Source organism: Agelaius tricolor, unplaced genomic scaffold, assembly GCF_023055355.1.
Source record: "Agelaius tricolor isolate 1412-34295 unplaced genomic scaffold, bAgeTri1.0.p SCAF_8, whole genome shotgun sequence".
Taxonomy (NCBI): domain Eukaryota; kingdom Metazoa; phylum Chordata; class Aves; order Passeriformes; family Icteridae; genus Agelaius; species Agelaius tricolor.
Genome location: NW_027269268.1, coordinates 6,739,040 through 6,754,293, shown reverse-complemented (window position 1 = coordinate 6,754,293; position 15,254 = coordinate 6,739,040). Strand labels below are relative to the sequence as shown.

Sequence of the window (15,254 nt, the reverse complement as noted above, 5' to 3'; positions counted from 1 at the left end):
TCTTTCCTGTCCATTTGCACCTGATGAAGAAGCTTGTTGAAGCCTGACAGCCAACATTTATTTAATCTTTTACTTTGAGTCAACTCAGTGACACTGTGCAGAAACACAGACTAGAAGTACCCTTCCCAGGTCACTTTGGAGATGCCCTGCAAAGGCTGCATGGGAAGTTAACAGCATCCTTGTGTTCTGAGTTTGTGCAAACTTTTCTCTGACCCTGTGGTTTTCTGCAGGAGACCCCTAAAGCAACTCTTGGAAAACAGCATGATTCTGGACACCTCCTAAGAAGGAGAGGTGACAGCAGCAAGGGTAAAGTTTTATTTTACTGCAGCTTTAAAAGAGCCAGAAATTGGCCTGATAATGATACTCCTGAGATGTACATTTTAGAGCCTTTCAGAGAGCAGTAATTGACCCCTCTGGCATCCTTTTCTAGAGTGGATCAGCTCAGAGCTGATCATTCCCAAGCCATGTAGTGGGGAACAAACTTACATTTTGGTGCTGCAGCCTATTTCACAGCCCACAGCAACCCCCCTGAAGCAAGCAGATACTGACAGGACTCTGATGGCTCACCCAGCCTTGCTGGTGACAACTTCCCCTCTGTCAGGAGGGCCCTGTGGCCATCTCCAACTATTGCCCATCTCCATGCTGGATAGTCAGTCAAAGCCCTGCTCTCACATTCTCCCTTGCCTCACCACTGACTTCAGAGGAGACAGATGGGACACGAGTTCTGCTCCAGCTCCAGCATGATGCACAGAGTGCAGCTTCTGCTAACAGTGCCTTCCATTAGCATTCAGAAAGAGCTGGTTTCTGACCATACTGCTGCACTGTGATTTGTGCTGCACACATGGACAAGGTTTTACCAACTTCACTTCTAGGCCTGGACAAAAGAAATGAGTAAGAAAAGAAGCATACTCACAAATGCAGCTTGCAGAGATGAGCTTGATGCTCTTAACCAGGGCACTTTGAAGAGAAGGGCAACTGCACCATAGCCCTTTGCTGCAAAGAAACCAGGGGTAGTGCTGTAATTGAAAAGACAAAGTTTGGTTTAGGACTCAGAAGGATGCCAGGTGAATGGTTTTATATTCACTAATTGAGCTTATGCCCTACCTACTAGTAAGTCTCCTCTTTTTAAGCACACATCTAGACACTTACAATGGCATTCCTCTCCTGTGTCATGTGCCTTAGAAAGAAATCATGTTTCTGTAACCCAGTGTAGCTGAACTGTGTAGTGACTAAACCAGACTGCATTCAAGTCATTGTTAATGCAGCCCAAAAAAAAAAAAATCCTAATTAAATGAGAAAATAGGTCAACAAATTCTTAAATATTTAAAGAACTATCACATATTATTTAAAAAAGTTTCTTATGATGGCATAGCTGTTTATGAATAAATTACAAGTACCTGTGGTCTCTTTCGCTGTTTCTCTAGGATTAACGTTACCAGACTGCTCTGGCTATAAAACCAGAACCTTCCTCTCCTCAGCTCTTTCCCCACAACCCTGCACTGCTTCTTTCTAGGCTGACTAGAGCAAGGGAAGGCCCCATGGAGGTGTTTGTTTGGGAGAGTGGCATTTCAACGCCATTCTGCCTTCTGCTAAATTGATGTGCTCCAGTGTTATTAGTAGTAAGACCAGTAATGGTGAGCTCTGAGGGATACAGCCCCTCTGAATTAGTAATGAGTTTTGCTACTTTGCAGCTCTCTTGGCTGAGACCTAAAGTGCCTGTGTCTTTTTCTTGACTTCTGAATGATGTTCTCTTTGTTGTAGTTGCCATGACAGGAGGAATGGAGGTCTTATCTCTTCTTAATGCTGTTAAAAACACGAGCACTGGTTCATTTATTAAAAGACACACCATTCAAACATCCCCATTCTTACTGACTTGCCTTACATGGAAATTAGTCTGTGCTCACGCTTGTGACAGATTTCTGAGAAAAAAATGTCAGAATTAGGGAAACAAAGGCACAAATCATTCTAATATTTACTGAAGAGAGAAGTGAAAGGCTTGCCTTATTTTTCTCTCTAGGTGCATGACTGGGCTGGTCACAGAGGTTCTGCTGGAACTGGGGATTTCAGTTCCTCCAGGGCAGCTCAGCCTGCAGTCACCTGTGGGCCATGCCAGGCTGGCATCCCTCAGTGAAGTGACATGGGTTGGGGTCAGAAGTACTGAAAGCAGCTAATGCACACCTATCCTGAGCCTGTCTCCCCACCAGGCAAACATGCATCAAACATAGTTTTGGCAGTAAAAATGGCTATTGCAATGCTTGAGCTATACTTACTCAAGAAAAAAAAAATAGAAATAACAAAACGTAATGTGGAGAGGTGCACTAAGCAAGACAGCTGATCCAAAGCTTGGACATCACAGACACTTCCAGCATTGGCTGAGTTGTCACTAGTAAGCAAAAAAAGCCAGACATGCACAAATTTGGCCAGCTCCAAAAAGGGTGACAAGGCTCATAGGAGAAGCCCCAGGGCCCTGTGGGTCCAGCAATCACAGTCAGCAGGGATGTGCCAGCTCAGGCTCTCCCAGATCAGTGTGGGATGCAGCCCCAGGCATTTCAGAGATCTTGGCCAGCCCTCTTGGCACAGTTTCTGCAAATAGTCAGGACCACAAAACCAAGGAAGGGAAAGCAGCAAGGTCAGGAACCCAGAGAGTAAAACATTCAGCAGATACATGTGTTATTTATTCACTCAGATTTAAATAATAATGACAAATGCCTGTAAAAAAGCAAAGGAGAAGCTCTAACAATTTCTGCAACATTCAGCTCCAAAAGGACAACTGCTTAGCAGCAAAAACAAACGACAAAGTAGCAGCCTGACCTGCAAAGCTGGTGAGCAGGAGAACAGACCTCTCACTCCTCCTGGCAAGCTGCACCTTTTCACTGCCCCTGCCAGGCCCTTAAGGCTCATGGTGTCTGGGAGCTCTACAGGGCTCCCTTCCTTCCTTTGCCTTCCCTTCTCTCTCCTGCCAGCTTGTCCAAGGCTAGGAGAGGGCAGAGAAGGACTTGGGGAGTCACAACTTCCCCTGGGCCAGGAGCTGCTCAGAGATCTCTCCCAGCCCCTTCTCTCCCAGAACTGCTTCAGCTGCACAGGTCTTGTCTCGGCAGCCCTCCTTCCTCATTAGTGTGCGTGTGACTCTCTCAATAAAACATTTTGCTACATGATGTATGAAGGACCGTATCTCAAACCACATTTTGCTGTATATTTAAGTGCATGTTTTGCTGATTTACTACTGTTCTAGAGAACGTCTCCCTCCCCGAGCAGGGCAGGCCCGTAACGGATACATCAGCTCTGACTAATGATTATTAGTACATCCCAAGGTTATGTCCCACAATCAAATAATGTGTAGGAGGGAAGAGAGACTCCAGCCTGCTCGGCTGAGGACAAAGATCACAGATAGTCTCTTTCAATCTTCAGATTGCAATATCCATTACAGATTGCCACCTTCTAATGTCAAAGTATAATTTGTTGTTGAGAAAATGTGTTGCTGTTCCAAAGGTGAGTCAAAGATCAGCCTGGCTGTATATCAGTGCATGTTGATGTACATTAAGAACTGACGGCCAGGTACCAAGGACATCGGGCAGCTGGTGCAGAGGGAACGGCAGCAGACGTGACTCGCTGATCCTTCCTGGGCAAACACACGGCCCGGAGTGGGAAAATATTTAACCCAGTCGAAGTGAGGTGTCACCAGTAATTGCCAGTGTCTAAGGCAGCCCGGACGCGACGTGTCAGAGGCAGCGGCCGCCTGCAGCGGTGTCTGCCCGCGCGGCTCGGGGCAGGAATCGCGCATTCCCCGCGTTCCCGGGCGGACCCGTGCGGGCCCCCGGGGCCGCCCCGCGCTCCCGCCGGCCGCCGCCAGGGGGCAGCATTGTCGCGGCGATGGCGGCCCCGCGGCCCGGGCCGGGCCCGGCGGGGAGAGCTCGGCCGGGGGAGGGTTTGTGATCCTTCCCTGCACTTATCAGTGGCATTTCGACTTAATGGTTTATACTCTGTCTTAGTTATCAAGCCACTAAAGAGCATACGCCGTTGTCCCCAGTGCTATTTTAAATTCCCAACTGCAGTTTGTGGGGAGTTTTCTTCTAGAAATCCACTACACAAACGCTGCTGGGAAAACAATAAGTAGGGTGTAAGTTGTCTTATGTCCCCTTCTCCTGACAGCTTCCTGCTAACAAAGACGTTTCTGACAAGAAAAAGCAAACCTCTCTCCAGTTCCAGCAGTGCCACATGGTCTGTCTGGGCCCCACGGTCAGAGCTGAGCCCAGGCTGAGCTCAAGTGACTCCAGCAGGTCACAGCCCCGGCCAGAGGAGGCTGAGGCAATGCTGTCCTGGTGGGTGATGCAACCCAAGGCTCTGAGAGGGCTGTATTTCTTTCTGGAAACATCTGCCTGTCACTTGGCATTTGAATGAGCAGTTGGAAGCTGCTGGTAGGTGCTCGTGTCACGGTAATGACTGTGACAGGCTTTTCCATCTCTGAGGAGGAGATGGTTGTGACATTTGCTTTGACTGTGGCTTTGAAGCCACGGAGTTCCTCTAGTTGAGAAGAATTTCTTCCTAATATCTATTCTAAACTTACCTTCACTTTAAAGCCATTCCTCCTTGTCCTATTACTTCTTGCCCTTGTAAAAAAAGTTCCTCTCCAGCTTTATTTTAGCCCCTCTCTTTGCAGGGGCTCCCAGAACTTCCTGTTAACAGCTTGCAGGAAAACACCCTGTATAGCATCATGGTCTCTTTGGGGGGGGTTCACTGCCACCCTACTCTCTGCAGCTGCTTGCCAGAAGCTCCTTCCCAAAAACACCCCCTAGAGCACACGGCTCCTGCAGACAGCATGCACATGTCCAGTCTGGTTACAGCCATGGCTGGTGAGCAGTGCAGCACCAGTCATGTATGCCAGAGATACCCAGGCAGTGTCATCCTTCCTGTGCAAAGCATGGGAAACACGGATGGAGCACAGTCCATGCTGGCCATATCAGCCACAGCAACACCCTCTGGGAGGCTCCCTGGCCTTGATATCCACATGGGCTAGTGCTGTTCTGGGCCCACACTGGCAAGGGCAGTTGTGGCACCAGGAATGTGAGGCCAAGGATGCAGCTTGTGTCTATCAGACTGGCTCTTTGATGCTCCCTTCTCCCTATCTGCCATGCTTACACATCCCCCTCATCTTCCTTGACTCCTCTCTTTCTCTGACCTTCTCTCCTCCCTGCTATCTTTTCCCCCTGAATCCAAGGTGTGTCCCACCTGTGAACAGACTTGGTGTTGCAGGTGCTGTTAACTAGCTCACCTTAGCTTTCTATGGCAATGCAGCTGCAGTTTCCTGGGTCCTTCTGCTCCTACCAGGTTCTCCTCCCCAGAATGACCCCAACTCTTTCTTCAAACATTTCTGAAGTGTGGCCACCTCACACATCAATGTCCCTTTGCTACCTGTGAAATCTTGCTCTTCCTTAGGGCACTGTAGCTCCTTTCAGCTTCTCCCTGCCTTTGTGACTGTCAGAAATTTTGCTTGTCATGCTCAGGAGCTTCCCAGGTCTGCTCCATTAGCTCAGGCTTTTGCCAGGCCCTAGTTACCAGCTTGTGTGCCTCAATTTGTCCCTCCCCAAGGTGTCTGTATGTGGCACTGTCTCCTCTTCTTTCTAGCCTTGATGTGCCAGTCTTCTTCATCCTGTGGTGGCTCTGAGCACTCTTCTGTCAGACCAGACAGAGTTCCAGCCCTTTAGAGTGACTCCCTTTGTGCCCAAGTGGTCTGAGGCAGCATCATTTTGCAGGTCCTGGGCAAGGAAGTCCTTGCCTTGCCCAGGAGACCAAACTGGACTGAAAGCATGGTTAACCACAAACACAGGCAACTTTATTTCAACAACTAAGTCAACGTTAGCACTTGCATACGTGTAGAGGAGCAACGTGGGAAGGACAGAGCAGGCCTTCGGCACTGAGGCAGCCTTTGGATCAGCAGGCGTTGTCTCAGCAGGAAACAGTCACGGTCCTATGCAACCTGCACTGGATCCTGTCCATTCTCCTGCTCAAACTGGAATCCCCTGTAGGTTCTTCAGGAGCTTCTGCACCTGAGTGAAGAATTCCATCAGCTTCTTGAGTGGAAATGGGCAGTTATTATTCTCTGCCACTGGTGGGGGTATCGAACTTGGCTTTGGAGTGGGGGTTGGTTTTGGCCATGGCTTAGGAGTGAGAATTGTTGTTGGCCATGGTTTTGGAGGGGGCAGTGTTGTTGGCCATGGTTTTGGAGGGGGCGGTGCTGTTGGCCATGGATTCGGAGCAGGCGGTGCTGTTGGCCATGGTTTTGGAGGGGGCGGTGCTGTTGGCCATGGATTTGGAGCAGGCGGTGCTGTTGGCCATGGCTTTGGAGTGGGCAGCGTTGTTGGCCATGGTTTTGGAGGGGGCGGTGTTGTTGGCCATGGCTGGGGAGGGGGCGGTGCTGTTGGCCATGGTTTTGGAGGGGGCAGTGTTGTTGGCCATGGTTTTGGAGGAGGCGGTGCGGTTGGCCATGGTTTTGGAGGAGGCGGTGCGGTTGGCCATGGTTTTGGAGGGGGCAGTGTTGTTGGCCATGGCTTTGGAGGAGGCGGTGCTGTTGGCCATGTATTCGGAGCAGGCAGTGTTGTTGGCCATGGCTTTGGAGTGGGCAGCGTTGTTGGCCATGGGTTGTAAGTGGAAGGTGGTCTCGTCCATGGCTTCTGAGTTGTAGGTGGTCTTGTCCATGGCATCTGAGTGGCAGGTGGTCTCGTCCATGGCTTCTGAGTGGGCCATGGGGCATTTGTAGGATGAGTCCAGGGTGGTGAGGCAGTTGTATAAGGACTCCATGCATATGGAAGCATTTCCATCTGGAGCAGAATCCAGTCATAGAAGTGCTTAACAGAAGTGTATATTCCAGGCCGTTTTGCTCTGGCGCAGCCTCTGCCCCAGCTGGTCACTCCGACAACCCAGAAGAAGTCAGCGTCGTTGTCTTTGCACATTAGTGGACCCCCGCTGTCACCCTGCAGAGAACCAGAGAGGATTAAGGTGGTGTTGGGTGGCCCCTGTCAGCACCAGTGCTACCTCCTTCTCTCTCACAGCCCCTGCCAGAGCTGTATTCTCAGCTGAGCAAGGCTCTGCTCAGCTGCTGGAACCTCCAGAAGTTTGGCTGGGAGTGGGTTGGGAGCCTATGAAGTCAGGCTCTCTCTCAGCTCTGCACAGTGATCCTGGATGTGCAGAGGACAGTTGTTCCAGAATTGGCATCTGGACATCTAGACTGCAAAGAGCACTAGCAGGGCTTTCTGGGCAGAGTGCCAGGCCTCAGGGAAAAGGGAGGTCCTGGGCTAGGCCCTGCACATGGGGAATGGGTGGGAAGCCCCAGCAAAGGTGGGGAACCAGGGCTGAGAGAGTGACTGGCCCGGGAAAGCGGGGGCTGGGCTGTGTTGGGGTGATGCCTGTGCTGCTGGGGGCTGAGTGACTTGTCACTGAGTGATGGTCCCACCTGGCAGGTGTCGATGCCACCCTCCGGGTAGCCAGCACACAAGTTGTGGCTATGGACGTCCCCCTGGTACCACTCACTGCTGTTGCAGATCTGGACATTGATAAGGTGGACCTTGGCCTCCTGCAGGATATCACTTGATTTTTGAGCTGTGAACACAGAAAGGAATGAGATTGCTGCCACTTTCCCCCTCTGGAGGTGGACCCCTTCCCTAGGGTTTGGCTGTGCCTCTACAGAGGTGCTGGAGCTCTCTGTCCCTGCTGTCTGCTTTTAGGGAGTGGGCAGCCTTATTCTGGCTTTGGCCTTTGCTGTCAGGAAGCCCAACCCATCTTCCCAGTGTATTGAGCTTGCCCTCCATTTTTGGAAACTCACATCTTGCAGTGGTGGCACCCCAGCCAGCGACATAGCAGGTTTTCAGCTGTGCCACATTCACTGTGGCATTGGGCACACACACCAGCTGGATGTGGGAGCTGCACTGGACGGGCTCGTTCAGTTCCAGCAGTGCGATGTCGTTTCTCTGGTCAGCAGGACTGTATTCCTTGTGAATCACCAGCCGCTTAATCAGGCGCACCTGGGCCTCAGGGCCTGGCTCCGTCAGCTGGGTGGCCCCGATCAGCAGGCGCATGGCGCTGATGTTCCTGAAGGCATGTGGAGAGAGGGGTGAGAGGGAGCAGAGCCTGGAGCTGTGGCAGCCCAGCAGTGACCAGCCTTCTGCTTCTGAAGCAGCACTTGTGGAGGTGGTGACTGCCCCAGCATGCCTCAAGCTCTGGGAATGCCAGCTGGAGGCTGCTAGGAAGTAGTGGCATGTACCCAGCCTTCTCCTGAGCAATTTCTCAGCTGAGCTCTGCATTGCCCAGGCACTGGGCACACTGCAGAGAAATGAGATGGGAGAAGCCTACGGCACTTACTGACAGGGCACCTGCTGATGTTGTGGGGATATCCCTGTTTCCTGCTCCTGCTTACCTGGACTCAGCAAAGCAGTGGGCTGCCGTGAGGACCCACTTTGTGCTGATGAGGGACCCTCCGCACAGATGCCCCGTGCCCGAAACCGAGGGATCCTGGATGCTGACAAGCCAGGGCCAGGCCCCGACCTCAGCATTTTTGCCACCCACGACGCGTGTCATGCCTCGTTCCTCATCGGAAGTCAAGGGCCGGACTCCGCAGTTCCCTCTGCAAGTAGAAAGTCATTTCCATCCTGCTCCAGCAGAAGCTCCCCACAAGGTATGTGGGGGCAGCACACCAGGGAAGGCCATGGGGTGTGTGCCTGCCCACAAGGAACTGAGGCTTCCCTGTGGGGTTTGGGGAGCTGCGGCCTGGCCGTGGAGGACGGGCAGGCCCTCTCCAGGGAGCCCCCAGTGCTGCCCAAGCTCCCTCCCCGGGCCACTTACTCGCAGGTGTTCCACGTGGCCTGCACAGGCCTGCACGTGGCCAGCAGCGCGAGGAAGCACAGCAGCAGCATGGCTATGGCTGCCTGAGGCTCGTGCCAGCTACGGGAGCAAGGCTCCATGTGCCAGCACAGCTGCAGTGTCCACAGCACTGTGGATCTGTGGCGACCTCAGCCCTGGGCTGATGTCACAGAGCAGCCGTTCCATGTTCCGGGCATGGCAGCCTCTGACAGGGGCACCAGGAGCAACATGGAGCCATAGAATGGTTTGGGTTGGAGTGGACCTCAATGATTATCCAGTTCCAATCCAGGGCAGGGACATCTCACACCAGCTGCTGCTCAAAGCCCCATCCAACTGGGCTTTGAGCTTTTCTAGGGATGGGGCAGCCACATCTTCTCTGGGCACCCTGTGCCCGTGCCTCACCACCCTCACAGTCGAGAATTTCCTCCTAATACCTATTCTAAACCTGCTCTGTTTCAGCTTGAAACCATTCCCTCTTGTTCTATCACTATTTGTTCTTATAGAAAATCCCTCTCCAGCTTTCTTGTAGGCACCTCTGCTTGCCTGATGAGGGTGTGGGTGTGCAGGCCCTGGGGCACAGGGAAGCACAGATCCATTTGTCAGCAAGATGGGCAATTTTGCTTTCATTCTTTAAAATATGACAATTTTACTGACTTTTCCTATCATGTAGTACCTAAGTAAAAGTCAGTTTGGTCATGTGTATGTGGTATTTTGGCCTGTATATCTAAAATGGAAAATACCTGCATCCCTGCTCTCCAGGATGACTTCTCAGCCACAGTCAACACTCTCTCTGAAGTACTAAGTGCTGCCTACAAAGAACAAGGCATAGAGAAAAAAAAAAAAAACTGATGAAAGCACATGGTATTAAGAAGCATTGAGATATATCTGATAGAATCTAGCTTTGCTTTCCATGCCAGCCCATATATTCTGAAAACCTCCTGAAGATCCTTAACCAACCAAACAAAAAATCAAATATGTAATCAAAATGGTATCTAAATATTAACCTGCTGACTGATACAGATGTATATAATTAATATGTGTATATATACATATTATTCTAGTCACACAGTGCTTTCTACTCCTTTTTCTGTTTTCAGACAGAGCAAGGAAAAAACACACACACAAAGAAGAAAAAATGAGAAACTTGAAAGAGTCAAAATCTGTATTTGCAAACCAAATTAAATTTTTGGACACCTCAGTGTTAAAGCACTTTCTTTTCAATCTTATTAAAAGTTCCCAGTTTTCAGAGAGTACCTGTCCTCCCAGAGTGATGGTTACCTGATGTGTCAATGCCAGCTGAGCATCTACCATCATTTCTTAGTTCAGGAAATATAGGCCCCATGTGTTTACACTTCTGCAGATTGTCAATCTCTTTTAAAGAGTTGGTGAAAGGTTTGCATTTGCATTGGTTTTACTTATCTGAGTTGTTTTCCCATTCTTATGGGAATGGGAAAACCCTTTTTCTCAGTGAAAGATTGAATTTCTGGTGTAGTAATATCCATCCACATAAATATGAGGGCTCAATACATTTTAAAAGGGAGAGTCATTTAATCATTGATGAAGGTACCATATTCTGAGTAAGTCTTAAAACCACCAGAGGTCACACATGGGTTTCTTCCTTCCCCTTTTCCTCTTCCGGCTTTTTTTAAAAATTTGTTTGTTTGTTTGCCAGTACAGCTGGATTTTTGATACAAGGTAGATAAATTTCATGTATGGAAAATACTGAAAAATAACTGCATTCAGTGTTTGAGCAGACCTAATGATTCTAAACACATATTTTCCTGTGAAAATTAACAGTGTCCCAGAATGTGAAATTGTGCTGGTTTGCAAGACTTGGCAAATTTATAATGCATTATTTTAGTGACAAACAGGAGAAATTAAAAGGATGTGGGTAGTTTTTTGTTGGTGTTGTTTTGGGGGATTTTTTTCTTTGGTTGGTTTTGGGTTGTGGGGTGTTTTTTGGGGGGGTTGGTGGTGGTTTGGGGTTTTTTTGGGTGCTTTTTGGTTGTTTTTCCCTTTAAGATGGATAGGGCAGTCAACACATTTGGAGAAATCTCATACAATGTTAATTGAGTAATATCAGCTAGAACCACAACTTCTGCTGGCACAAGGGTCATCTAGAAAATTCTCTTTTTGGTAAAGATGCTGAACAGATAAATATTTGAATGGGATATATGTCTCATGCTGATTTGAAATTTACTAGAGAAATACAGACTTTGGATAAACTACATTGTTCCTGTCTTCTAATTTCAGCCAGTAGCAGCATCCTCTGTGTGTGGGTACAAACATGGGTATCTAGGACAGATGTTAATTACATATTAGTATTTGTTAATTCATACAGTTTTGTGGTATTATGTCATGCAATTAGCTGAGACATGTTTCAACTCTAAATCAATTCCCGTACAACAACAACAAAAAAAATAATGAAGGGTTCTTAAAAACTGGTTGGAAGTGGGTGATTAGACTCTTCCATTAATTAGGAAACAATCAGATGATGGAATACGTGCTGCAGAAGCACCAGTGATTGCACCAAATAAGCTCAAATCAACAAAAAGCTAATTAAGTAAACAAAATAATTACCTACAATGTATTCTTGAAAGATTGGAGGGGCACAAAGTATCTACAACTTCCAGAACAGAGGGAGCTGAAACAGAGGAAGACGCTGGAATATTTCAGGACCTGGTTAGGGCCCTGGGCCAGGACTGACACACAGACAGATGCACAGACACAAAGGTTGTCCAAGTTGAAGGTGATCAACTGGATCAGCTCTGGCTTCTCAGGAGACTTGGGGTGCTCCATAATACTGGGGAGGGATAAATAACCGAGCCACTCATTAACACAAACCAGTTACCTCCAGTCTCCAGGTGTGCTCAAGTTCCCTAGAAAATAAGAATCCACACTTACCAAGAATCCATGCCTGCCAGCCCTCTCATTTTCCAAACTGCAAAAAAACTAAACTATAATAAGGGCCAGGACAACCGTCAGTCCAAACTTTTCATGTTAAGTCAAAGCACTGATTTGACTTTTGATTTTTGAAGGACAACTATCATGGCTTTTAAGCAATAATCTGCAGAAGAGATGAATAGCACACTTAGGATCTGCATGATTTATTTGGCAAAGCCTATTAGTTCCTTCTGGAGAAAATCAATAATAATTCTCATCTGTTTGTCAGTGGGAATTTAATGTAGGCTAAAAAGTCACTGAGAGTTTTATTCAGATGGAAGTCTGCTCAAAACAGAACAAAAAAGATGAGTTTGAGAAAAATGCTTAATAAAGTCTTCTTTAAATGAAAACTACTGAAGACTTGACTGTTCATTAGAAGAGCATTACTTAACTTACCCAGCATTGCTGTACCAGAATCTGGCAGCAAGTTTTAAAAAGGAACCTTTTTCTCTTTCTTTACAGTCATAATTTATAACAGCTGAATTACTGGCTATAAATACTCTTCTCTTTCTACTAATGTATTATGCTTCTGGGATTATTCAGAGCAATATTTTGTTACTAAGAAAATAAGCTCCTAAACTGAGGCTTCTGGAAAAATAAATTAAAACATTCTAAGTAGCATCTATTCAAAGACTATCACTGTACCATCTTAAGAGACTAAATTTTATTTTCACTAGTATTAAAAATATTGAAATTTCTCACTAAATTTCTTTTTTAAACATAGGAAGCTACTGCTTGCCATATACTGGAGCATATTTATGCATATACCAAAATTAAAGGTTCTTATTCAATTGAAATATCAAAATTCAAATGGGATGAATTTGCAGAGGAAGTTTGCTGTTGAAAGCAGAGAGTTAGATAAGCAAAATACATTCTTAAAAATATGTGATCAAATTATGAAACATAGAGGACAATGATTTAATATACATAATGATACACGTGGAGAAGTTTTTCCTCACATACTATGCACCTTACTTTAAAACAAAACAAAAAAAAACTCTACCAAAAATCATCTGAAAAACTGATACGAGTAAGATTTGAATTTTGTTGGGTTTTTGATACTGCTCTGTTAGATAATTACTATGAGATTCTTTGGGACACTGATATGTGATAGTGCAGGTACATACAGCTCTTTGTGCCTTTTCTAATCAGAGAGGTTACACGCTTTGTGGCACAAACAGGCGCTACCTGATCGCAAACACCAGTCAGGCTCTGCTGACTGCGGTGCTCCTGTTCTGCTCCCTGACTCACACAAAATCTCACGTATCACAATTGCTGTGGGTTTTTACACCTGCAGAGGCCAGGGGGAGGAAGTTTGGGTGGCACAGTACTGTGGGATTTGGCTCTGGCTCCGGGAGAGATCCACGCGCGATGCTCACAGCCAGCCGGGCTGGAAAGATACAGGCTTCTCACATTAACACTCGGTGAGCTGCAGCAGAGTTACCAGATTAGCTGGCTCCAATTGTGTCATACTCTTATTTTTAGCACCCTATTATGCCTCTGGGATATCTTTTATTTATCAGGGAATTGGACCAGATAAACAGATGTTGTAGCTGTTTTCTTAAAAAGGGCTTTATGCAACTCTCTGTGAGGTACCTGAAAGACTCTATGTTTTGGGGAAGGGGCAGACTGAATGTGTGAGGCAAATATAGTAGTCCTGAGCCACTTCTGGGAAATTACAGTTAATTTTTTCAGGCAAACAGAGACCTAAAATAGATCAAAAAAGGGGGTTTTGTAATTTTTAGAAAGAAAAATAGAGGTTCTCCCAACATTTCTCTAATTTGAAGCAATATTAGGAAACAGAACAAGCAAGAATTTGCTGGAGAACTTGGCAAAATATGTCAAATGCAGTTTGGGATTGCCCAAAGGACTGACAGTGACTCTGCCCAAAGGATGCAGCAGTGAGCTTCATGTGGGTGCTCCCTTCCAGGGGAGCTGCGAGTCCCAACAAGGAACACAAGAACTGTAATTTGCATGGGTAAAGTTGTTCAGCGTCAGCACAAAAAACTGAGTTCTGCTTCCCCAAGCATCATCTTGGAAAGTTGCCCTGATTTCTTGGCTACAGGACAGGGTCTCTAAGAGAGCTTGGTGAACAGATGAGAGCATCATCTTGATGATGACACCAGGTTCAGTTAGGGACAGCTAACTGGGAGAAGCTAAAATTTAAAAAAAAGGGAAAAAGACATTTTATCACTTACTTCATCAAGCAGTGTTGACAAGAAGTGGCAAAACTACACAGGGAAGGCAGTGGGAAATAAAACAATTTTGTTACATCTTGGGTATGGGCTGTGCAGCAGAGAAAAGACAGAAACAGGGAAAGACTGCAGTCACAATGCTAAAGAACAGGAGAGCACAGAACTGCAAAAGCTTTTGTCAATAGAATTTCCTACCCAATTATTGTCACAAGAATCTCAAATTTTATTTCCTGCATTTCTCCTGGCAGAATGCCAGTTCTCAGATGACCTCCATAATTTTTTTTAATCCTATCAATGAAATTGTCTTAAATTTCTTTTCAGTTTTATTCTTTCCTTCAATTGTCTTTCCTTTCCATTTTCTTCCCTTTCCAGACAGCTGATTTCCCTTAGAAGCTGAAATTGGTTCATAAGAACACTAACCATGGATAGTAAGTTTTCTCTTACAGAGATGAACCAGCACCAGCGTGCCAACGTCCGCAAGTCTTTGATGTTGTGACTATTATACTCGATGTAGCCCTCCCACAGAGGATGCCACCCAGAGGCTTTTTTCCTTTTTCTTACCTGGGTGACAAGTGGTTGTGCCAGGTGGCAGTTTTGAGCTCAGGCAAAGAGCAGATGAGGTGTATGAGTAGGGGATCCTTAGGAGATGCATGGCCTCTTCCATGGGCTGCAGCTGCTGGATGTGGGCTGTCCCTTGGAGCATGGATCCCAGTCTGTTCCTAATCTCACACCTCTTCTGGCTGGGGCCAGTCAAAGTTCATCTGAATCTACCAGGCAGCCCAGGAATTCACAGGTTATTTTGTTACTTAACAAATCCAGGTGTTCCCATCAGCTCAGCAGGGGAACTATTATTTCTGCATAATAATTCCAAAAGCCTTTGATTTACCTGCCCTCCCTGCCCCTGACTATGATCAGAAGAGTAGGTGGCAGGGAGCAAAGCCTGATTCAGCAGCAGCTATTGCTCATTTTCTTGTCACTCTATAGGTCACTGGCGGGCAGAAATCTCTGTGGAAATGCATCTAAAAATATTTTGAAAACTTGGCCTCCACTGAGGAGCAAATTAAGTGGTGACTCATGCTCCCACCAGCTCCAGACTCGATTACTGCAATTTGGGGGACTGAGAAGCCAATGCTCCACTGAGACTGCAATTTGCTTAGGGGAGCAGCCGAGAGGCCTCATTGGCATTCATTGTTTCCAACACATCTCTCTTGTCCTTTTAATCACTAATACATTTAATTTCACTTCTAACTGAAGATCTCACTCTCC

The 15,254-nt window shown here is 47.1% G+C and overlaps 1 protein-coding gene across 1 annotated transcript; it reads right to left on the bottom strand.

Moving 5' to 3' along the window:
- Positions 1–4,581: 4,581 nt before the first annotated feature.
- LOC139592089 (acrosin-like) lies at positions 4,582–14,900 on the bottom strand. The gene is made up of 5 exons (XM_071431485.1): positions 8,833–14,900; positions 8,408–8,614; positions 7,817–8,082; positions 7,448–7,593; positions 4,582–6,968 (listed from the first exon to the last, which is right to left on the bottom strand). The coding sequence occupies exons 1-5, from the start codon at positions 8,949–8,951 to the stop codon at positions 6,003–6,005; spliced, it is 1,704 nt and encodes a 567-aa protein (XP_071287586.1). The 5' UTR covers positions 8,952–14,900; the 3' UTR covers positions 4,582–6,002.
- Positions 14,901–15,254: the final 354 nt, after the last annotated feature.